This window comes from Lagopus leucura, unplaced genomic scaffold, assembly GCF_019238085.1.
Source record: "Lagopus leucura isolate 7727_CA_CO unplaced genomic scaffold, USGS_WTPT01 Super-Scaffold_741, whole genome shotgun sequence".
In the NCBI taxonomy this organism is placed as follows: domain Eukaryota; kingdom Metazoa; phylum Chordata; class Aves; order Galliformes; family Phasianidae; genus Lagopus; species Lagopus leucura.
The window spans coordinates 5,145,927-5,171,687 of NW_024962256.1; the positions used below are offsets into that span (position 1 = coordinate 5,145,927).

Sequence of the window (25,761 nt, forward strand, 5' to 3'; positions counted from 1 at the left end):
CTTGTTTATAGATGCAGTGCCTGGAAACTGTTTAGTGAGAGTGGAATAGCGGCAGTAATAACTGAAAGTAATGAGTCTTTTCACTGCATAGACGAATCAGGAGGAAGAAGAGGTAATCTTAAAATCCCTACACAGTATCAGATAAAAAATTGAAATAGAATGTAACTTTGAGATGAAGCGGGGTGTATGGTGTTGTGTGCTAGTTTTGGGTAAGTATCTTTGTAGAAGTAACCAATGTAGGCTAAGAATTAGGAAGAGACTGTTCCTCATCTGAAGTTCTTGTCTGCGCTTTCAGTTTTGCTTGCATGATCTTCAAGAGGCTCTAAGTGAATTATTTTTCTCATTTCCCATTCTGCAGAACTGGCATCCTCATTATCACAGCCTCTTTTGAGTAAGGTGGCTTCTATAGGAAATGCTCATTTGCTAGCTTGCTCTTTATGTGGCTCCTATCATCAACATCTGGAAAGACTGGGGGGAAAAATGCAAATTTTAGGGCTACAGGCAACAAGAAGTTACTCAGTTACTCTCAACCTTTTTCAGTGCTATGGCAGATATTTTCCAGTTGTGTTTTAATCTTTACTTGTAACAGCTACTGTGAATAGTTTTATTTGATATCTCTTTGTGGTTACTAATGATGTGATGTAAAAGGTGGTTTTAAGTGCCAGTTTAAAGAGCTGCTTTCAAATTATCCATTTCTGAGTCTTCAGCAACTGAATAGGTACGTTTGCAGTTAAAATACTAATAAACATTAGTTAAAAACTGGTTTTAGCTCAGTAGTTGTACAGTTCACTAGTGTAGTATCTGTATGTGTGCATACCTGCAGCTACTTTACACATTTCTGTGAGCCCACAGCCGTTCAGTTTCTCCCAGGCTCTTCCAGATGGTTTCCCCACAGGTGTTCCTAAAACATCTGGAATGCTTAATTTTCTGGTGGGACTAAGTTAAGGCTGAGAGACACTGAATTGCACTGTTTCGTATTTTCCAAAAGGTCCAGGCTTCTTGTCTTTGTTTTTCTTTGTGTGTGCTGAATGTCTAGTGTTGTGCATTAGTATTAGTAAGCCTTAAACCTATGTCTTCTGTACATATATTCCAGGGTCAAATTCTTGGCTTGTACCAGAAACAAAAGGAGCAATTGTACAAGGTGGATATGGCCATACTAGTGTCTATGATGAACTGACAAAATCTGTTTATGTCCATGGTGGATACAAAGCATTGCCTGGCAATAAATATGGATTGGTGGATGATCTTTACAAATACGAAGTTAATACTAGAACATGGTAAGTTGGGTTTGTAACTAAGCAAATTAAGTTATTTGATACTGAATAAGAAAAGATAAGCATAAAAGGAAGTTCTAGTAAAGTCACGTAGGAGAAGACTGTGTCCTTTGCATGTGGCAAGACATTATGTTCTCTGCAACAAAACTGAAGAATTATGAGAAGGATTAGGCTCTAACCAGCAGATTAATGGTGCTGCACACTGAAAGAAAGAAGGAAAGTTGCATGTGTATTAAAGGTACATTCATACATAGCCACCATGCAGAGGTAGCACTTGTATCATGTGGAAGCAATACAACTATATTGCTGAGGCACATTCATGTACGAGTTACATAAATAAGTAGAGAAATCTGAGAACTGTGGAAGGTTATATTTCACAACATTATCTGAAGGAAAATGTTCTGGTTGTTGAATAGGGATTGTAGTGACTTTTGTTCTCAGTGTTTCTATTTTTGTCAGATCCTTGTTCATCAAGTCTATTTTAACTTCTGAATGCTCCTTATGTGTTATATATGCAAGCTGACCTTAAACACTTTTGTTTTTTTTCTTCCTAAAGATGATGTGAGACAAAGATTTATTTCTTGAAACATTTTCTTCTCGCAGTTTAATGTTTGCCTTGAGCATTAATGGTTTAACTTAAAGCATGCAAGACTTGCTCTCAGATCAGCCTGTTGGAAATAATGTGGGTTTGATTTTGCTGAGGCTCTTTATTTTGAATGCTAGTAGCTCACATCAGTTAGAAGCATTAGACAATTTTTTTGTTCCCTTTAATATATTTTTAAATTGCTAAAATTTTAATGCTCTCTTACTACGTTTTTGGATCAAAGTGATGTTGTATCCTTTGAAAATCTATTCAATAGTACAATCATAGAATCACAGAATCACCAAGGTTGGAAAAGACCTACAAGATCATCCAGTCCAACCATCCACCTATCACCAATAGTTCACACTAAACCATGTCCCTCAAAACAGTGTCCAAAAGTTCCTTGAACACCTCCGGAGTTGGTGACTCCACCACCTCCCTGGGCCGCCCCTTCCAGTGCCTGACCACTTTTTCAGAGAATAATAATATAAAATTATTATTCATTATTACTGCCATAACTATTAATGAATGCTTCTATGCTTATATTAATGTCGTACTCTTGGCAGCTGGTAAGGAGCATAAGTCGAATTTGTTTCATGAAGGTTTCATGCTATGGGAGTGAAAACTGCCTGAGGGCACGGGTCAAAGACACTACCACACAGTAATGGTTAATTGGTCATGTATCAGTGAGCTTATAAACTATTCAGAATACTCAGTGAGGCAGCTGAGCCTGAATGTGTCACTGGAAGAGTGGTGTATAAGGCAGAAGTGGTGTCACAACTGATCTCATAGCCGTGTGCCTGTTTATTTTCGCACAAATGCATTTGTTTGTGCTCATTGCTTCTGTTTCTCTCTTATCCATTCCCTCTTTCTCAGTCTCATCTGGCTGAGGTTCATATGCTGTTCTATGTCTTGATACACAAAGCCAGTCAGCTGTTTTATTCAGAGACACACGAGTTTTCATTCTCCATATCACTTAGAATAAGCTTTATATTTCTTAAAATGTGAGGGAGTAATAAGTTGTTTTCTTGTGTAAACGTTATTTCTGCTGTGTGATCAGTGTTTGCAATGCTTCTGTTGTTTTGCATTACTTGCATGATGCTGCAATTGGTAATGGAGGGCAATGTTGTGCTGGGCTTAAACGATGGCCTGAAACCACAGAACTACCTGCTTGCTGCTGGATATTTCTGTTACCATTACAACATCATGCTGCTATCTACACCATTTAGCATGGATATAGTTAACTGGGGCTACTGTTTGCAACTGCTGCTTGCAGATTCATGTATATGTGCATAGATTATTAATTCAGTGCAAAGTGTGCTGAGGTGCCTAATTTGCATAGGGTTGAAATGTTTTGGAGAGTTCTGAAGATTACTCTCATCACTGATGCTGATGAATAGTGAAAATCCTGTCCAAATTAACAAACTCTATTTGTATTACACTTCTGCTTCTGCTGATTCTTGGGGGAAAAAGCGACTGTTACCAGAAGGGGTGAAATTGAGCAAACAATATGAAAAAAGTTAAGGAAAGAAATCTACGCAACAAATCTACATGGGGACTGGAGCTGGAGCAACAAGGTTCAAGTAGAAAACTGAGTAACCCAAATAATAATTGATGGGATTGTTAATACAGCCCCAGAGGAGAGCAGAATCTTTAGTTTTCTCCAAGGTAGCGTATGACTCTTTAGGCCTTTAGTGATCAAGACAGGCATTTGTAGACAGCTGCAAGGCTGGATAATCAAATATGGCAAGTAATGCAAATTGAGAGGGTGGAGGTGAGAAACATGATAAAGCAAAAGACTTGCAAAGAGATCTGTGGTCAGAATGGTTAAGGACAGCATGTTTAGTTTGTTATCATACTTTCAGCTCAAAGCAGGAATATTTCTCCATTACTAGTAGAAAACAACAGTTTATAATAAATTCTTATTTTTCTTGTCATTTCTAATTTTGTATTTTTATAACTGATGAATTGAAACAAAATTTTGTGTTCTTTTGGGTATGCCTACCCAATATACCTACCTATATGTTCTTTATCAAGGTAATTCCAGATTAAGAAAAATACATTCATGTGGTACAGTATGTTCAAAGTATGTTATTCAGAAATACCAAAAACAAGAAAGTCCACTTAAAAAAAAAAAAAAAAAAAAATTCCCCCAAAAAAAACAAAACCAATAAAAAATCCCTTCTAAACAACAAAAAACTTGATGTTTTGCTAATTAATTGAAATCATTATTGAAATCAAAGTAAGGAGCCATACTTTAGACTCTCACCCCTAGGCCTTGTAATACTGTAAAAATTACTGAAAATGTTATCAGTGTGATCCAAGGCAGACAGTATTTTTCAATGAGAAGGAAAGATTGTCAAGTCAGGAATTTCATTACAGGAAATGAAGGACAAAGCAGGTTAATTGTATGTGTACGTAACAATACAAGTCAGAGTGGAATTTTAAACTTGAAACTTGTCAATTTGAAAGTCATACAAATAAAAGTTCACTACTGGTGGTCAAAGCAGCTTTTCACAAAAGTATCTAGCACTGTTCTACTTAAATAATTCAAGATGGCAAAATAGACAATTTTTTACTCTTTTCCTTGCTAAAATTTATTTGATGTGTTTAAACCACTTTAGAAATCTCTTCTCTCTAAATTTGTAGTACTTACTGGCTGAGGCTACTGAGAAGCCTGCGTTGTTCCCCAGCAGAAGGCAGGCCATGTGCACAAGTCAAAATAGTTGGATAGAGAGGAAACGATGAATCGTTCTCCGTTTGTGTGAATTTTTGTGTGCTGAAATTCTGTGTGAGTCTGGCAAAGTGAATGTATGGACAAAGTGGTGCGAGTGTTTTTCATCTTAACTGGAATGACTTCTACCATTTCTTTTCCAAGTTTGAGTGTTCAGATAAAAAATGTTCGCCCTCTTCTGATACCTGGGATGATCTAAATATTCTCTTAGCCTTCCTGACTATCCTTTACTACATTTATTGAAGAAAAAATTATTGTGGCTGGGGACATATAAGGTTATAAATGAATAAAAAGAGTGGGTTTTAATTCAGTTGTAAAATTTATCATATCATTAATAACTTTTGGAGAATGTAAACCTGATACAACTTTTTTCAGAAAAGTCATTTGACAGACTGATTTAAAACATGGTGTATTTATTTTAATGAATAGGTATATTTGTTATAACATGAACAAATTCAGAGTCTTAGAAACAATGAATGTTATCTGTTTACTAACGCTAAAGTTTACTGAACTTTAGTGTTTTCACTGTATTTTTTTTTCAGCCGAAAGTGTTTTCATCTATACCTTTTCTTGGTGTGCAGCACACATGACTTTTCCAAGTGTTATGTATGGTGTTGATCTTGTATTTTGCAGGACTATTCTGAAAGAGAGTGGTTTTGCAAGGTATCTACATTCAGCTGTCTTAATCAATGGAGCTATGCTCATTTTTGGTGGAAATACTCATAATGATACTTCCCTCAGTAATGGAGCAAAGTGCTTTTCTGCTGACTTTCTTGCTTATGACATAGGTATGTATTTTGTTCTCTTTTTGACTGAATTTTAAATAAGTGTTGCTTTCAAATGTCCAGCTAATGCAATCCTATAAAGTCTTCAGCAGAAACACCTTAAAGATATTTAAAAATTGTTCTGTAAAACTAAAATCAGACTTATTTTTTATAATAGTCTTCAGGTTTTATTTTGTGGGACAAAACGTATTATCTAAAATGGTGACTTTTGTTTTCATTTGAATAATGTTCTCTTATGAACAGCAGATATTTCTACATGAATTGCAAAAAGTGCATTTTACTGTTGTCAGAAAGTGTTGAAAAGACTGTATTGTCATTATAACCAACAAACGTTAGTTTGTTTTTTCTTACTGAACATCTACCTGTTACTTACAAAGGCCAGTGCTGGAATTTTAAGAAAATGTTTTTCCCTCATGTAAGTTCCTTAAATGGTTTGGAACTGGGGGCATTTTGTAAAACACGTTGCTTAGTGCTTATATCAAAGACCCATGACCAAAATTGAGAGAGATATGGAGAAGACAAAGTAGGCAGTGGTCTGAAAGTGATGCACTAGTCAGGTTACAATGGTCAGAAAACTAAGCAAGCTGGAGCTGTCCCAAGTACAGAGAAGTGAGGATATGTAGGAAGTCTATCAGAAAGAGGCACATGGGATGAGGACAAGGTGAAACAACAAAAACTGAGCAGAACCGGGCTATTGGAAGAGTGACTGTGGTAAGTTAGTAGCTGTAGCTGAGTCAGCGTGAAGTAATGGCCAAGATGTGTGGATTGAACTGGGTGTCTACCTCTGGCAAGTTCCTCTCACCCACTCCCCTTCCCATGAATTTCAGATTAGAGTATCAATTAAGATTCCCATCTTTGAGACTGAAAAAACATTTGATCAGGATGACTGGCTTGATGAATGTCTTTTCAGGTGAAACAGCACCTCACCCACAATTGAGAGTTTTGGGGGCTACTCCCTCATGTAGGCTGATGGGATAGTGGCATGAAATGAGTCAGGGTGATAACAGTATATGGGACACTTACATAGTTCTGTTAAAAATAAGCTTTGTTTCCACAGACAAGAAAGTGACTAAGCTGTATGTGCTTTGTTAGTTCTATGGAACAGAAGAACTTTAGTTTTGGTTATCTGAGCTTCAAGCGCTTAAAAATAAATAAGGTTCAGACCCACTGAAGCTGCTGGTACGCTTTCCAGATGTACAAATGGTGGAGTGAAATTCTCAATGATTGGAGCTCAAAGGCTGAAATAAAATCTCTTTTTGCTATTCTCTTCCCCCATCCCCAAACCTGAACAAAATAAGTGAAACCCTCTACTATAAGAAACAAAAAGTCACACAGAGTTTGATAGCACTTAGAAGGTGGGAGGGGGCTGAATTGTCATACATGAAGAGTGAGATGATTAGATAGATAAAGTAGTGTCAAATGGAACACGCAGTCAGGAAGTGTAAGAATTGTCTCCTATGATCTGGAGTTGAGAACGGCTTGTGTGCCCAATTGGAGTATCATTGTGCTGTGATCATGGGCTATGCAGTTCTAATGAAATAAATCCACAGAGAAGAATTCAATTTTCGAGACCCGGGAGATATTTTTGTAGAAGATTTTTTCAAGAATTTGTGAAGCAAGAGTTTAATACAAACAAACTCAGCTCAGGCTCTGCATGGGTGTTAAGGTTGTTTGAAGCATGAAAAATCATTGTGAGATGGGAATAAAAGGGTATGGTATATTTTACAGGATTAATTTTACAAGAGAGTAGCTGAGAGCAGAAAAGATTGTTGTTTATAAATAGATGAAAAGAATACACTTTGGAGAAAAACTGTTTAAGGTAGAAGTCTCCAGAGAAGACTAGATGGGTGTAAGCTGTCACTCTTAAATGTTTCCAGCCATTACCTACTGTGAGAGCTGTTTGGTTGTCATGAAAAAGCCTTTACGTAGGATTGTGCAGGCAGTAAACCTGGGCAATTTTTAGGAGTCCATAACATTTTCTGTTTATTGCCATTGTTCTTGCCCTTCTCTTTTGTTCACATTCCCATATTAAGCAATTCTACAAATATAAACACACAGGCCATATTTGGCCAAAAAGCGCAATCACAACTCGTGGGAGTTAACATTCTGGAAATCCTTATGCTTGATCCTGCTGAGAGTAGATGGTAGATAGCTTCTGGCAACTGTTTGTCTTCTGGCTACAGTTGTAGTAATGGTGAGACGTGACCCTTTTTTTGTAGGGATTAGTTGATGTCTTTTTATGGATTTGTGTACCTATCAACCATTCTGCACTTGCTCACGTAAGAAAACAAATGGTAAATTTGTTACATGGAACATGTGCACTAACCTGATGACCTGATGGTTTCGATTGGGCTTGTGAATAAAATCTTCTCAGAAAAGCGATTTTTTTTTTTATTATTATTTTTTATTTTTTACTTTTTTCCTATACTACATTTCTGTAGGTTTTTGTGTAGGTATCTGATGGAATGAGCTATTGATTTTTCCCACTATTTAAGTTTACAGCTGGTTTTAATTGTTAATGAAACAGGACTATCCCTTCCTATTCTGTTAGAGGATAATGTTGTTTAGTGCTATACATTTGTTTATAGAACGTGCACTTGAAAACCAATAATCTGAGTCTGAGGATGTGAGTAAGTGTAAACTTTCACACACCAGGGCATTTTTTTTGTCTATTTTAGTTCATGACAATTAAGTACACTTCTTAGTTGCAACAGGATCTTTGTTTTTTTTTCTAGTTAATTACAATATTTAATATGCTGTTTGTATTTTCTTACAAGTCACATTTTCCATGCATTTTCAAGCTGGAGAAGTACAAAAGGGAACAAATGTAGTAATTATTCTTAAAAAATTCTAGAAGATTGATTTGATGCAAGCTTAATCTTCTGTATTATTCATTTGACCAAATTAAATACACAGTCTCATGGCGCACATTAGATACAGACATACTTATTCAGAAAGCAGTAAATACTTATTTCACTAAGAATTTGATAAATAGAGAATGAGTATATTTCAGAATTTATTTGTCCTGCATGTATGATGAGCTCTAAACAATGACTGGAAGACAAAATATACTATATTATCTATATCACCTTTCTTTGATACCTTCAAAGGATGCTGTCTGGAAACCAGCTGAGTCTTAGAGATAGAGCCTCTACTATTTATGTTCAAGTTGAGCTACAGAATACTTTTGATAATATCTTTTATTATATGTGACATAGTTTTATGGGTAGTGTGCTTCAGCTTTTTATTATCCGTGAAAATGCTTACTGTTTTTCTTATTAATGTGAAATAATGATTTGGAGACATTCATCTGAGTTAATTTTTGCTGTCTGAAGAGCTGGCTTCTGTTACCAACTGGTAATCTAGGCTCCTCCTGAAGTCAGTGGTGGGAAATAAGTATTTTCAGAGAGCAATTCATTTCACTAGGCTTAAAAAGAATGATTTTATTCATCTCTTCTGGAGCCAACCATTGCTCTCTAGGTACTGAACTTAGTTTACATACATAAATTTTAGATGCTTTAAGTGCCACGAGCCAATAAAGAGCTGAATTCAGTAATTTTAAATGCTTTCTGCATCTGAATATATTTGTTAATGCCGAAGACTCAAAAATCTGGAGATGCTATAAAAACAATGCTGCCCTTATTTTTATAATTTAATATTATTTCACATAGTTATAAAACAACAACAACAAAGCAACAGAACAATGAGAAATCTGCAGCATGAAATGAGCTCTGCAGACATGTTCTTTGCTATGTGTTTGTCGTCTTCTGATGTTTTATCACCAAGTTGCTTTGGTAAAGATCCTCAAATGGTTATTCTTGGAGAGGTGAAGAGGTTTTTTCCTAACTGTGCCTATACGAGACTGAAAAGGAACCACAACAATAGGAACAAGGTTATCACTGCTTTGGGTGCTCTGGTTGACCTGTTTTTAGCTGATGATGGTTTTAACTTTTCTTTATCTACTGTTCACTGGAGTGCCACAGCTACCTGTTCAGTATGTAAAAGGAAGCTGACATAGATTGGATGTCCTTCGTACTGAAAGTTATGTTATGAACACTGTGTGATGTTCCATTTTCTGGGCTATAACTACGAACAACTTCTGCCATGAGTATATCTGGTAATGAGTTTTGGAGCTAGAATGTCACCTTGCTCTGTTCTCAAATGCTTGGGTAGAAGAGAGAGTTGCAGGTTTCTAGGTTATTTCTTCACTTCTGTCCTGTGAATTTTTGAGGGGGATTTAATTTCATGTGTTTATTTTCCTTATGCTCCTGCATAATTGTTACCACAGAACTGATGGATGTATTGAAGTATAAATGTATAAACCTGATTTATATTTGTATAATATTAACACCACTGGAAATACACTCTTTCAATATATTTAATGTTTCAAAACAATTAATTGAAACCACAGTTTTTCTCAACAATGTGGAACTTGGAGGATTGGCCAAAATTAAGTGATCTCTAAATAACGGAGAGAGCAGTTAGGAAGATGTGTCCACGTGGGTTTTGACAGTCTGAATGAGAGCACAATTTTCAACTTCGGGAAGTTGTTGAAAGATTTTTTTTTTTAAGAACAATACAGAAGTATGTATTAAATAAAAACAAAAACATACATGTTTTATGCACACACAGATATACACTCAGTGTATATATATATACACTTTTATGCACACCTCAATATACACTCAGGAGTGTATATTGAGGAACTTGTTTCCAGCCCATTGTGATTAAATAGATTAATGTTTTTTCTTGTAAAACCATCATCTAGGAGCTCTCCTCACCGTCACATCAGTTCAAGCCTAAATTGCATTTCTATTCTTATCATAGCCTAGGAAATATCTGAAGTTATATTTTATGATACTGAGCTGCAAAGTTAGCAGATTAAAAAAAAAAATACATAAGAACTGGAAGTTAAAGCTGAGATTCTAACTACTGAGCTTAGTACTTAAAAAAGAAACAAAAGAAAGGCTTTTATTTCTTTTTTTTTTTTTAAAATAGGGCATTGATTTCAGTCTCTGGCTAAATGGTAATGTCAGTAAATGCATTTCTGTATCCCTGAGACAGTTATTGTTGTTTCTGTGTGTGAAGAACTGAGTGTCTGCCTTTTTGTTTCATGCATTGCATCTGGCTCTCCCGAAATGTGTGCAAAATGACTGGCAGAGAACCTCTATGAAAACAAAAAAACCTCAATCCAACCAACTCTCAAATCATTGGAATGTGGCAGCTGCTTGCATGCCCTCTTCTAGTGGTAGCTGTCTTGCAGGTTTGCTTGTATTTATAGGAGAGTGTGAGAACCTACGCTTTTAAGATAAGGTTCTTTTGTAAGTCTTACCACATTCTGGATTTCTACTGACTTTTTCTTTTTACAGAATAAATAATATGGAAATTCAATTGCTTATGACAGACAGTATAATTTGTAGAATGTTAAGATTTTGTTCTGTGCTACTCAAAGTTTAAGAACTAAATTTCTGAAGTTTGGAAAGCATTTTAAAAATTGATTCCTAAGATTGACTTCAGTGTTACCAATTGGTTGCCCATGCAGTGGTAATCAAATTGCTTGTATTTCATGATAAAACTTAATTCTTCATTCATAGTTGTTGTATACTTGTAAAATAGATTGTTTAAACTCTTGTTTTTGTCATAAAACTACTAAGTTTGCATGTCTGGTGAAGATTTTTTTCAATCCTCCTTAAGAAAGAATTTATTTGTACCATTGTCCATTCGCGAACAGATTATCAATAAGCTACCACAAAGAAAAAGAGAAACAACATCTATGATATATTAAGTGTTATGTTTTTCTAAGCGCTGAAGTCATATAGATAATTCTGGTGCAGTCTGTAGTAGCAATTTCCTCTGTATCACTGTACAATTAGGAGAGGAAATCCATAATGATATAATGCACAAATTGCTGTATTTAAAAGTTAAGCTTAATTGTTTTTAGAATATTGCTTGTAGAGTCTCACCTATATAGACTCCAATGTGTATGTTACACCTATAGTTAAAATTAAATTCATGCTGTTGCAAATATGTTTGCCTTTCTGGCTTGCTGAGAGTAAGAGTTTATTACCTGAATGAAGAAAATATTTATTCAGCATGAATGTGTCAGAAAATAAGTTTTCTGCTTCTGCCTAACTCAGGTGATTGAAATGGCTACTTATTTGTGTATATGCTTCTAAAGATATCAGTCAGTTATACTGATACACTGACATATATATCCCTCTCTAGAGCCTTCCTACCTTGTCTTCCAGTTCAGAAATACAGATAAGATTCTGGAAGTAAGGTACAGAACACTGCCTGTTTTTAGACTGCACTAACAAAGGTGAGGCTGGAGCACTGCTTCCATTTCCTCCCTGCTTTTGACAATATTCTCTCTTTTTTTCCTTTTTTTTCTTTTTCTGTTCAATGAAACAGCAGTAACAGAGTGGTGAAGAGCCAGCAGCTTGAAGGATTAAAGCATTTTCTTTGGAGATGAAAGCTTTAGGTTTAAGTCCCATTGGGAGGAAATGAACCTGTTTCTTCTACATTTTGGGTCATTACTCTAACTACTATAGAATTATAGAAAATTAAGTATTTTTCCTTTTGTCGTATTTTGGAATTAACTCTTTCTGTCCTTTAGAAGAAACAGTGTGAGCATCTTGTCACATTCCACCTGCAGGTTCTAAGCGGTCATGGTGATGCTGCTCAGTCTTTAATCGGGCATTGCCAGGGAGGGAAGGCTGATAAGATACCAATTAGCTTCTCTTCGGTTTGATCCCTACTTTTTTTTTCTTTTGGAATTTCTACAGTATTTCTGTAAAGGGAACTTTTTAGTTCTTGGTTCTTCTGTATTCCTTACAAAATTTTGTAGCACTGTAAGTTATTAAGCTTTTAAGGGTCATATTACTACTAATAATTCAATAAGAGATGTCCATAATATATTTAATGTATCAGATGAAGAAAAAAGATGACTAGTCACCTCCGAAAACAGCTTGTGATGTGCTATTCCCTCAGATTTTTGTAAATCAAAATCTGAATTGGAGATGGTTGAGTGCTGATCTTTTGTATAACTTTTTAAAGTGTTTTAACTTAATTCAGACATAATGAGGCTGCGTTAACCTGTGTCTGGTCCAGCTTTGTCCTAATGTTTTAGTAATATCTTTTTCAAAATTAGATTTGAAGAGGAAGTGTAAACTTCATGCTGCCTTCCACAGCAAGACAGGTTGTTAATGTTCTGAACTGTCTCTGCAAAGCACAAGTCACTCTCAGGAAGACCTGCAAAATGAACGGGATACAGTTAGAATGCAGGAGTTACCTTATTTTCACCTCAGTTGTCATTTGGTAAATTTGGTCTTAGTTCAATGTTGTAAAGCATGTCTGTATTTGACTATTTCACTTCTGTGACAATGTTGATTAGAAATGGTTTTCTTTCCTAAAAATCATGCATGTAGTATGCATGAGTGTATTTCTCTACCGGCTTCAGCTGGGTTACCTCAAGGCTAATGCACATTTCTGGTGTGTTTCCTGATGTATGTGATTTGTATGGGGATTGAATTCAGTCTAAGAGCTGCTTTTGTATAATCTCATTGTAATATCTCATGATGGCATTACATATAACTATCACTAGAGAGGAATATGAATCTTTTTCCTATGATATAATATGATAATACTTGTCCTTGAAGTTGAAGCCATACTGGCAGGAAGGAAGGGCCCTGTGTTTGCATTGTACTTCTCACTGACTAGAAATTCTGCTCACCTGGGATGAATAGAATAATTCCTTCAACTTCTTAATTTGTGTTTCTTTAAAAGAAATGTGTTTCTCAGTGGAAAGTATTTTATTTTTATTCCTTGAAGTTTGCCATTCTTATTAATGCAGTAAATGCGATAGACAAGGCTGTAATGTTGATAGGTAATGCTGTAAATTATACTGTTTGCTATTTGTCTTTTTATTCTTGAAACCATACAGTAAGTTTGGAAAGGTGGGTACTTTGAAATCTTCAAAAGCAGTTTAAAAATGATAGGCATGGATGAATTCTGTTTGATTTTTCTTTTTTTTTTTTTACCAAGAAAAAGCCCCACACCAGCAGTTGGTTAACTATCTGTATTTCACATCAACCAGTTTTTGCACAGAAATTCTGATGAGGAATTTAAAGTATCACAGCCTGATTTTTCTTGCACAATGGCCTGTTCAGTGTTCAGCAGTCATTGAGAAGGCTTGGAGGAGATAAGAGGAAAGGCTATTTGTAACATGCTTTCCTCCTCCTTTTCCTCTTGTATTCTATTGAAAAGAACTGCCAGTTTGACAAATATCATCAGCAAGCTAGGAATTATTATTTCTCAAGCCCTCAAGGATTTCTTATCTGAAAATGGGCCTTTATTATGGTTTTATGGTTTTCGTTTAGTGTTAAATCCCATTTTTTTTCTTAAATAAGTTTCTAAGTACAGGAAACACTATTTGTATATGTGTGTACAAATAAAAAGAAAAAATGTAACGCTTTCCTAGATAGGCTGAAAATGGAATGTTTTCTTTAAGTGTTTTCTTTACCATCACTGACATGAGCTGAGACATGCTGTTTGTGTTAAGGTACAATGACTTATAGTGGCAGCAATATTTTGGTTTTGAAGTGCAACACAAAGATTTTGCTGATCTGCTGAAACTTTAAAAATGTTTTCTTCTATAGCTTTTAAAATGACAATACGTTCTTGAAATAAAGATCGAACACACAATTGTTGATCAGTTTTATTTTCCAATAAGTAGTGCTGCTGCTGGTCTTAAGCTATCAGATGATTCAAACATCATAGAAGTCTATATTTGGTGGATACACAGCTTTTATATTTAATGTTTTTCCCAACCTAGTGATCATAAACAATTAACTGATCCCACTGTGAGCTCTACTACTGACCCTGTTCAAGAGCATCTCTCTGGCATATATTACCATTCTATTTAAGTAGAGAAAATCAAAAGGAACAGTCGAGAGGTGCTGTGTATTAAAAATATAATTGTATGATGATAATAGTTACTGTGACGGAATGTAGAAGTTGAGAGAGAGGATTCTGACATCTACTGGCCCTCTAAGACAGTGAAGAAATTTTATTATAGTTTCTTCAAACTGTCAAATTCTTTCAAGGTATGATATTGAAATTATTGCTGCTTGGACCATCTGCATTACTCTGGTCATGATGTGCCTTAGGTTTCTGTCTCCAAATAATAGAATGCAGTAATTGCTTTATATATTACAGCTATTTCTGACTTTTTATGGGCTCTGGCTGTTGTTCTGGGGAAGCCTTGGTCTCCTGAGCTGTTTATTACTGCAGCATTGTCCCTAGCTGTGCGTCCTCTCATGTGCCAAATCCAGCTCAGAGTGACCTTGCACCAGGCTGTGTCAATGTGGTACTGTCACAGAAAGCAAGCTGGACAGAGAGCTGCTGTGAAGGGCTTTCTGCGTTTGATGTGCCAGAATGGAGCTGAAATGTTCTGACAGTAGAAATGAGAGCAGGATCAGGGTGGCCTGCAGTTAGAGTGACTTTGGCGCTGGATAACACTGACCTTAAGGATGGTTTCTCCTTCTTGGATGTCCTAATTTGCATTTTTTTTTTTTTCTTTTTCTTTTTATTAGTTTTCAATCTAAAGGAGTAGGAAGAAAAGGTGTTGAAATTTCTTATTGTTTTCTATTTTTTCAGTCTTAAGCAGACCTTCCTGGACTACATGCTCTGTGATGATATTGCTTTAGTTTTTAATCAGATCTACGACTTGCAAAAAATATTCATATCTAAAAATATGTTTTCAGTGTGCATAAAGCTTACTTTATTTAGACATGCTTGTCTTTAGAATTGTACAGATAAATGAATTCAGCAGTGCTAAGTAAAAATCTGCATAATAATTACATTAACACTCTGGAAAGTCTTGGGTTTCAAAAGTGCTCTGTGCAGTCTTGCTGTACACCAAGGAACTTTTCAGACTGTTGATTTCTGTAGGATGCTTCTGCTTAGAGTAGGAAAAAGCAGCTTTTACCTACTGGAAAGAGGGGAAAGGAAAAGAAAGTCATGCTGATTTTTACAGAACAGCTTAATTAAGGAACAAAATAAAGCTAAACAACAAAAAAAAACAACAGGGTAGTATTAAAAGTTTTAAAATATATTGGAAGCAGAATTTGTACTTTAGAGTTGGTGGGATCAACAGGTGATAAAATCATGTAAGAACATTTGAAGGAGGTGAGGAGTAGGTATGTGGTCTCTTTTTACTGTGGACATAACCTTTCCCAGATCAGTAGAAGTAAGCACAGTTAAATAGGGGATAAAATTAGTTGATGCTTAAAATATAGATGACTGTCCAGTAAAATCCACTCTGCATATATTTTGTTGCAAATTTTGAGATTATTTTGTATAATACTGTGTGTTTTCCTTTTGTCTTTCAGCTTGTGATGAGTGGAAGATTTTACCGAAACCTAATCTGCACCGAGATGTCAACAGATTTGGTCACACTGCTGTTGTCAGTAATGGGTAAGTGAAGCATATTTTAAATTTTCTTGACCATCTTTTGTAATGAAAAAAAAAAAAGACAGTAATTATATCCATCTGAAGTATGGCTCAGTGACACGTAACTGATATAATTTATTAATGTGAAAAATAGCACTTATCAGTGGCTTGACATATCAGCAGTCAGCTGTAGAGTTAATATGACATGCAGTGGAACCTATTCCAATGCTGTTTCATATAAACCTCCTAGTGTACTGAGGTGTTTTGTCACCATTGTTAGCTGCAGTGAATTTGAATTAAGGTCCCACTATAATCCTCACTTGGATGTGATAAGAATGTTTTTTCTTTACAACATACAACTATTTCTTTTTCTTCTACAGTCATTAAATCAAAAACATATAAATTTACTGGGGAAAAAAAGTAAGTTCATAGATGTTGATAGTGATCACAACTTAGTCCTTGCAAGTGGAAAAATAAAAGCCTGTCAGCGTCTGACTATATAGAGTTTATTGTTTATCCTTTATAAAATATGTCATACTTTCATGACATTTGCCATGAATAGAAGAGCTCAGTAAATCTTTGTCATTTAGAACAAGGAGATGGATTTAGAGTTTACAGAATTTGATGGTTGAGCTCTCTGCTTCCCCCACTCCAATCCCCCAAAATAAAATTTTAGGACAAATGTCTCCTTTTTGGTAGCAGAATTGTACAAAACTGTGGTCAGGTTTGCTTGTGTGAGTTTTGCTATTTGACTTACTGCCAAATGACCCAATGTCTGAACATTGCACAACTGGAAATGACTGTCCCACACTACTGATCATTACACATTACTCAGCATTATTATAAGCTCATTATTTAAGTATAGGTAGACAATCTTCAGATCCTCTACGTGGAACCAGAAATAAAGGTGGTGTAATAATTCAATTAGGATTTTAACAGATTTTAATAAAAACAAAGCAGTAAGTTGTAACACAGCACTTGAAATTAATCAGCAAATGTTACTTAAGAGAAAATTGGGGAAATGAGTGAATTCAGCAACAGATAAATTTTCACTTTCTGATCTTTGTTGCTTTGAAACAGCTAAGTTATGTCTAATACTCAAGCAATGTAATTTTTCAGTGAATTGGATTAAGGTGAAATGACTGTTTCTTTTTTAGAGTTTAATGGTATTTTTAGAAGGGTTTTATGTAAAAGATAACATGTTATGAGATACTCTTCAAAAATTTCTCTTATTGGTAACTATATGATTGTATCTATTATAAGAGAATAGGATACAGCAGATACATAAGTTCTTTCTAAATATCTTTTAATTGAGACTGTTTTTAATCCTGGAGGAGAAAAAAGGGATAAGATCTTGTTTTCTGGCTTTGATGTTAGCTGTTACTGTACTAAAGCCAAATATCCATCCCTAAGCATTACTGGTAGGCTCTGGAATTTTCAAGGTAAAAGTTCTCTTTTCTTGCAGGTGATTTTATCACACTTCTTTCATTATCAAACTAAAAAATGACTACTATTTCCTGCATATCCCTTCTTTTCTTCTACACATTTGGTGTGTGTCACTCACTGATACAGCTAACATGGAGTAATTTTTTCTTAGTCTATATTTCCAATGAAAAAAATATGTAGAAAGCATATCAATAATTATAATGCAAACACTGAAGAATATTTTGTTATGTTATTTTTTATTGTGTATCAAGACAGCTAAAGAAAAAGAATTTTTTAGTTACAATATGTTGTATTTGCTTGCTTTTTCTTAACAGGTCAATGTACATATTTGGGGGATTTTCAAGTGTTCTTTTGAATGACATCCTTGTGTACAAACCTCCAAACTGTGAAGCATTCAGAGACGAAGAGCTGTGTAAGAATGCTCGTCCAGGGATAAGGTGTCTGTGGAACAAGAAACACTGTGAATCCTGGGAATCTGGAAATGCTAACAACATCCTTCGAGCAAAATGTCCAAAGAAAACAGGTAAGTCTTGTCTTACAGTATGAAATTTTTGATGCAGTGTAGGAGACAGGAGGAGGAAAAACAAAACAAATCCATTGAAATGGGAAAAACAACCCAAACAGGCTGTTCTAGTGATTCTGACAATTTAGGGATTAATGTTTTAAAATTTTTGAGCTCCGATTTTGGGGGGATTTTAAATACAGTAAAAAAAGAAAAACAAACTTAAAGTGCCAAAGAATGTGAAACACGAGACTGTTAAAAGAGAAGAATTTACGCAAAATTGCTCTAGATTGAATTTTGTGCACTGTATTTGGAGAACTTGAAGGTTGAGCTTCAAGACAATTTCAGAGAAATTATTTTCCTTTTTCTCCACCTTTTCATTTACTGGACTGTGTGTGTTTATGCACGCATGTGTATATAAATACATGCTTACTTAAATAAAAGCCCTCATGTTGTTCTGATTCCAGGAAATCGTAACAGCAGACAGAGCACAGATGGCTCCTGCAAGTGATAGCTACCATTACAGGCATATGGCACTGTCATGTCTGTATGTACCAATACAGAAAAGGGAAAACATCACTGTTTCAAGTAGTTTACATACCAGTGGAAATATCTGCATCAAAGTATAGAGTTCATCCATAGCTGGAGAGAAACTTGAGACAAGTCTTTTGCTGCGCTATGTTGAAGTGGGTGCAAGTTTGCCTGGTGAATTTCTGTGTGGCATTATGATAGCCATATTTGTTTGAAAAATCTATTGAACATTATGATTAACTTTAGCACTCTATTCCTGAGTATTTTGGCACGTCATAAATAAATTGCTTTTGAAAATGTAATCCTTATACTTCACATGAACAGAATATGCATCGCTACTAAATACACCTATTTTCTACTCACATCTTTCATTACATGCAGTATAAAATCACCACTCGAACTTTGTCCATTTATTAAATGTACAAATGGTGGTATACACCTTAATAAATCATTAGTTCTTCTATTAGTGCTTCAAGATGTTAGCTCTTATTTGTTTCTAAACTGGGTATAAACTTGGAAAAAGATGCATTATTTAACGGAAAGGTTATCTGGGTAGTTTTCTGAAGAACTGTTTTTGTACACTTTCATAATACTAAACTAAAAAGTTTCAGCTCTTTAAAGAAAGAAGAATCTTGAGACTACAAATTCAGAAGTAACACAGATGAAAGTAGAACTTATTTTCAAAGAAAACCCCAGCAAAGCTTTGTATCAGCAAGTGTTTACGAAAATAAAATGTAGCCAGGCTGAAGAAAATAGAAGAGTTAGGCCCAATTTCCAATGCTTCTGAATTGGGATAAAACTGCACCTAAACATATATGTGACAAGCTGTTGAGAATTGTTGAGAAACTGTGTGGATCTGTCAAAACCTCTGCTAACTGGACAGCACTTCTTCCCTGCTGTCATATCCTTCCAGTTTGAGGTGATAACATTCTGCCCAAAGCTGTGTTTTCCTTCTATTCCTTTATGCCACTTCTCTGGAGCGTTATCTAGTTGAGAGCATCACGTGAGAAAGTGATGATGGTCAAGATTAAAAGATAAGCAGGAACTTTAAGGGGTTTGTGAAAGAGCAATTCTTGGATAAGACCTTCCTGGCAATGGAATCTCTTAAACATTCATGATCCCAAGACTTGTTTCTAGATACAGAGGCATTAAACACAGTAATTAGCATAAATTTCAGTCCAAGTCCTACAGCTTTGTGTTAAGGAATTGACATGAATGTTTTCCTCCAAGATTTTTTTTATACTGCAATGACAGAACTCTCTAATTTCTAAACTAATTATGGTAATTTAACTTAGGAGGACTATGTGTTGCTAACAGCTATCTTAGATTTTTGTATATGAACCTTTTACCATTGCTTCCTGACATCAATCTAATTTTTTTTATCGGAAACTTGCATCTAAAGAAAATCTACTATATTAAAGAAGTGAACAGTCAATAGTTTAAGAAGCTTTCTTATAGGTTAAATTTACACACTGTCCTAAAAATGCTCATGTGCTGCAAATCAGTGAATATTCATTTAGTTAACCTTCAAATATGATTTTTACTTGGGGAATTTTTAAAGGATATTATTAACTGAATAGAACTTATTTCCCAGAATAGCTTACACCCTCCTTTAATGGCTAGAGCTTAAATAAATGATGTAACAGGCAGTACTCTAGGCAATTTTTTTAAAATATAGTCGTATGTTTCTTTTTGACTTTCATTTGTATTGCAGCTGCTGCAGATGACAGATGTTACCGATATGCAGACTGTGCGAGCTGTACTGCCAATACGAACGGGTGCCAATGGTGCGACGACAAAAAGTGCATTTCAGCAAACAGTAACTGTAGTGTGGTGAGTCTTTGCAAATTCATGATCATGTTATTAATACTAATTTTGTTTTTGTTTTTCCTAACTAAACCCAAGTTCTGTTACACTAAATAGAACAGTGGACAAATAGTAGGTTGTTTTGAACAAAAGCTTGACTTCTGCAGTAGAAATATTTCAGAGGGCAGGCTTGGACTGCAGTAAAGATATGCATTGCAGGAAAAAATAGTCTTCAATTATGTTAGCCCACTATGTATATCTCTCAATGCAAACACTAATACCTCCTAATTAACAATATTTGGAATGTCCCAGAGTCATTACCAGCTTGGTTTTTGAGCATATGCTGCCCACAGTATGCAGGCAGAAACTGTGGACTCCCATGATGCATGGCAGTTCATTTTGTTTCCCTTTAGAACAGAGCCAGGTCAGTTTCTTTAGTCTTGATGTTCTGATCACTGGTCATCATACAGATGTTTTTGTTTAAGTCACAGGGTTGCATCTCTTTTTATTAAAGGAGTATGAGCCTGCATGAGCATAAGATTGTGGTGTCACCGTGGTGATTTGCTGAGATTGTGTGTATTGTTTATGTTTATAAAGATAGAACATATGGATTTAAACAGCTTTAATTTTTGTTTTTAATACTGCTTAGAGCTTTAAACTTTGTCCACTATCTGCTGCATCTCTTGCTCATTCATTTGATTTTTGAGAAGCTTATGATACCATTTTAGCTTGATAAATTTTGTGTATATATATATATATATATATATGTATGTACATATTCTTTTTTTTTTTTTTTTTTTTTTTTTGCTAGCTCCAGACATTACCAGACATTAGCTGTACTGGAATTCAGAATCCTTTATTTACGTACTTCCATGACTAAATGTAGGCTTACTTTCTAATTTGAACCTGATGCAAATCAGTCTTAGTCTCCAGATAGACAAATAAAGGCATGAGTTGGACTGACTCTGGATTGACTTAAAGCTTGCCCACTCAGAGTGAGACAGCTCAAATCACTAGCATTAGAATAGTTTCTCAGAGTGATTTCATATTCTAGGCTCTAGTGGTTAGATTCTTTTGTGATTTTCAAGGTTTCTTCCTTTCCTAATAGAAAATATTGTGTTAAGTACCAATCTTCTAGCCATGGCTTTCAACTCTTAAGCAAGGAATAGTTGCTAAAGAGCAAACCATCTTCATACCTAGAAAATATGGAGTACTGAGTATTCTAGCACAGGCTTCTCAGTTCAGTATCTTTCGTTGATAACTGTTCATGACCAAGATTGTTAGCTTATTTCGGGATAGATGCACCAGTCTTCTATATAATTTCTTGCATTTTATCCAGGATTAAAGGCAGGTAACAAAGGCTCTTAGTGGAGTTACTAGAGAATAGTGATAATACTAGATAATAGTGATAATGATAACTAGTGATAGTGAAAATGTATCCAAAAGATTTTTGAAAAGAGGTACCATAAGCTGGATGTGGCTGTTTCAAAATGAATGTATTGTCTGGTAGACTATGGAGGCAGAATTGTGAAGCTATCAACATAAACCTACCAAAATAGCATCAACAGAACGGCACCATGTGGAGGAATGGCACAAATCAGGATGATTACCCATTTTCATAGTCCTACAATTCAAAAATGTTTTGACAGTGCTGTGATGGCAATATTAGATAACAAACTGAGGACTCAGAAATATCTCAAGGAGAAAGCCCTGTTTCTGCAGCTGTGCAAAGTCTTCGATTTATTACTTAGATCATAGAACATCCAGCTGAGAGTGACAATAATGCTACAAAATTTGTTCATGGAAACTGGCAGAGAATTAAAGGTATGTTGGCAGTCAGTTTGGCATTGGTGTCATGGTCACAGGTATGTGAGGGGCACTGATTGGCAGGGCTATAAAATAAGATTTCCCAAAACCACTCTGCTATTTGGACAGATGGACTTCATAAGCTGTACTAATGCACTGATGATACACATATACCTGCCTATGCTCACCATCTGATATGAATCAGCACATTAACAGGGCATTGTATTCCACCACTGTGGAGGTTCATGGATCATCAGGATATATCATAACACTGTATAATAGTCTGGTGAAATTGTGAGCAGAGGCTTGCAATGCCAGGTTGTTTGGAGGCCTATCTTGTTTTAGCACTAGCAAGCTGGCTTGTTTTTTTTCCCCATAAAACCTCACCTAAATTGAATACTTTTGCATACTGTGATTTTAATTGACTCATAATACTATATCCGATGCAAACATGGAGGGATGAAGCTCATCCTGTCCAATCTTACTCAACTAGGAAGCAGCTAACTTAAATTATATGGAATCATTCAAGATGGTACTGAAATTTCTCTTTGGCTAGTGACTTAATAATCTCCTTGATACCATCTTACTCAGAGTTCGTACAGACTTCATGATATATGGCATACTAATCTCGGCATAACCTCTTCTTGCAAGCCCTCCCATGGAGACACTTGCATCTAGTCCAAGGCTATTTTCAGCTCTGAAGCAAAGAATGTTATATAACACTGTTGCAAGGAGGTAACAACCTCTCATCAATATATTTTCTTTTTATTTTTCTCCTATTTGTTGGATCTCTTTGCATAAAAAAAGGAAATTTAAACAGGAAAGTCCTGCCTCGCTTTTGAAACCTGCTAGTACCATGTGTTATTCTAAGCTGTGCATATTGCACTTTCCTAAAATTAGAATCAATAACTTTCTGTCACTGTATTTTTTTCCTTCTCTGCTTCGCATCTTCATTTATTTCACCTATTTAAAAGAGAATTTTTGTACTGCTTATTTTATATATTTGTTTTATTTGGAGTGTGTGGATTAGATTGTATTGATTTTTACATGTGGGACTCTGGTCATCACTGATTCTGATGTGTTCTGCCTATTTTTTGATGGAAGTGCACATGTGGATCAAAATAATTTTTAATGAAATTATAATCATCTTGGACATCTGCTTATAAAAAGCTTTATTTTGCATCATATGGCAGCGATACTTGCTGAATGTATTCATGAAATTGACTGTATTCATATTCTGTAAAGAAAATATTCACAAAAAAAGCCATTTATCAATTTTACTTTCCAGTCCTTTAAAAAACAGAACAGAAAGAAATATGTCTTTGGAAAGATTTTCTTTCCAATTTGCTGCATCTTTATGCATTGCGTTTCTTGATGGTAGCAACACTGAAGTAAACAATTGGTCTGTTTCACAGGAAGAAGCTGAGCCATCCCATGAAAACAAAATCTTTCCTTGTGACAGGTAGAATGAACATAGGCTGAAGAGAATTTGCAGGCTGCAACAAAAGACAGAGAACACAAATTTTACAGTAAAAATGTGCTTTATCAATTTATTTTTTCTTTTACTCTTTTGAAATGCAGCAAAATAATGGTAGAGAAAGTGGCACAGTTTCTTGAGATATTAAGGGGTAATCATTTGTAAGGACAGTAATATAGCAAAGCATTACGGCCATAAAGCTGTTTTATTTTTGCAGTTGTGCTTTTCAAATACATGCAGACACACAGGAAAACTATTTGCACTGAGGCCTTGAAAGTGCTAGTTCCCTCTGCTTGCCAGTCTTCTCTAAGCTGTCTGCTTGAGAAAGAGGAGGTGAGCTGGGTTTTGGGTAAGTACCATGCCACTTTAATTTGTGATCAGCTTGAGTGCTTCTGGGCTTATAGACTAAAAAGTTTGGAAATATTGAAGCATACATGTAGGCTGGTACCAGACATTGTTGATTTATTTTTGATATATATACTACCAGGTTTTGAAGACTTGGTTTTCTCTTTTTCCTTTTTTAATATCTTTTCCAAACCATTTCTTTTGTCTTCTCTCACCCAGTTCTTTGGGAAATGCTTGCAGTAACAAAACAAATTGGTTTTGCTTCTTCATATCTTAAACATAAATCATCCCCTTTCCCGTTTCACATTAAGCTCCATTTCACATCCAAACATGAGTCCTGAAAGGCCAGCTGAAGGAATTAATGAAAACTTCTTCCTTCTATCCCAACTTTGTTGTTGTTGTACATCTCTACAGTAAAATTTCAAGCACTCACTTCAGATAATGTAGCTCTAGTAATATGCTGCACATTTTTGCTATTATCTTGACTGTAATCCTTCAGTGTACAGGAATTTTGACTGCCCACACTAGCGTTTTGCAAATAAAGTAACTTATTTCCATGTTACTTACAAAATATTTTGAAGATTTGAAATATAGAAAGAATAGAAAGTAGTGCTAACCATCACATGAAAACTGTTGTCACTGTTGATTGAAAGAAAATGCTTTCTTTTCAAAACTGTATGAGTCCTTGGGAAAATTTGAAAAGATATTCCGTATAAAATTTCAGTTCTTGAGCTGAATCCTCATTTTTTAGGCTTGTTAAAATACTTATTCTTTCCCTGTAACAAACAGCATTTATAAAGAAGGCTGACTACATTGATAACACTTAAACTATTGGGATCAAGAACACCAGGCAGTAGTGCACACGGAATAATTTTCTGTATTAGAGAACAATTTGAGATGCGTCTTTTCTTGTTTTGGGCAGACTGTGCTGGGAAGAAACAGCTGAGGTGTTTCTGCATCCAGTCTGTATGGATTTTTGCTTGTGGCTACGAGGGGGATGCACTCCAAAGTGTTAAGTTACTATAAATTATGCTATTTCTGAGCACAGCAATGTAAACTAAATGTTTTAGAACCAGTGATAGGGATGATAAAGAGCGTATTGTGGAAGAATAGAAGGTACTAGAGAGTGCTTCAAAGCAAAGTGTAATCCTACATTATTAAGTGTTTTTATGCAATGCCTTAGAGGCAAGAACCGTTATCTTAGTGTAATGTTTGCACAACTTCCAGAAAGATGATGATCTCTTTCATAGTGACAGTAAAACACTAACATCAATAATAATAATCATAGTGATATCCCTACCTATGAGGAATTTAAAGAACAGTCAAGGGGGAAATGCTGTATAAAGTAGTAGAAGGAATTGTGAATAGAGAATTTTTTTTTTTTTTTTTGGTAAATGTAAACGTTTAGGTAAAATTTGGCAGTAGATTGAGAGAAACGGTAGCAAACCTATCTGATAATTTACGAGGCTGGGCAAACTAGGTGAGATTATATCATTACCCTGGGAAATCCAGGAGGAGGAAGAAGTACATTGTTTAATAGTAATTTCTGAATTTTAAACATTAACTACTATAATATTTTCACTCTAGAGTGGAGATGTAGAAAATCACTGCAGTTCAAAAGTTTGTCTGTATTACCACCATATCAAGATCAGTTCTGAAAAAATCAGTAAATCAGATTTATATAGGAAATTATACATAACAATTTAATGATACTTGAGTGTGCAGAAATATCCTACAAAAATACGGAACTTCATTAACAGATGGGCTGTCATATTTCTGAATTTTATTGGGTTTGGTACCTGAAGTTATGACCTTAATATTGCGTTAATATGAATTACTTGTTGGATTTACATCTACATTGAATTAATGAAATTTTTAGGCAATGTTTAAACTGGATTCAAGGCAATAAGTGCTGGGAATAAGGGACTACAACAGAACATTGTTATGAAGACTCACTGATACGTTAAATTTTATTTTAAACATTAAATAACCAGCACACAGCAAGCTCAATGATTAGAAA

The 25,761-nt window shown here is 35.2% G+C and overlaps 1 protein-coding gene across 5 annotated transcripts in view; it reads left to right on the top strand.

Moving 5' to 3' along the window:
* Positions 1-25,761, top strand: part of ATRNL1 (attractin like 1) — a 425,500-nt gene that overhangs the window by 71,858 nt on the left and 327,881 nt on the right. For all 5 annotated transcript variants that reach the window (XM_042863594.1, XM_042863598.1, XM_042863596.1 and 2 more), the window contains exons 9-13: positions 1,094-1,277; positions 5,225-5,379; positions 15,768-15,852; positions 17,589-17,797; positions 20,022-20,140. In XM_042863594.1, the coding sequence (XP_042719528.1) occupies positions 1,094-1,277; positions 5,225-5,379; positions 15,768-15,852; positions 17,589-17,797; positions 20,022-20,140 (752 nt within the window). The remainder of the gene's footprint in view (positions 1-1,093; positions 1,278-5,224; positions 5,380-15,767; positions 15,853-17,588; positions 17,798-20,021; positions 20,141-25,761) is intronic.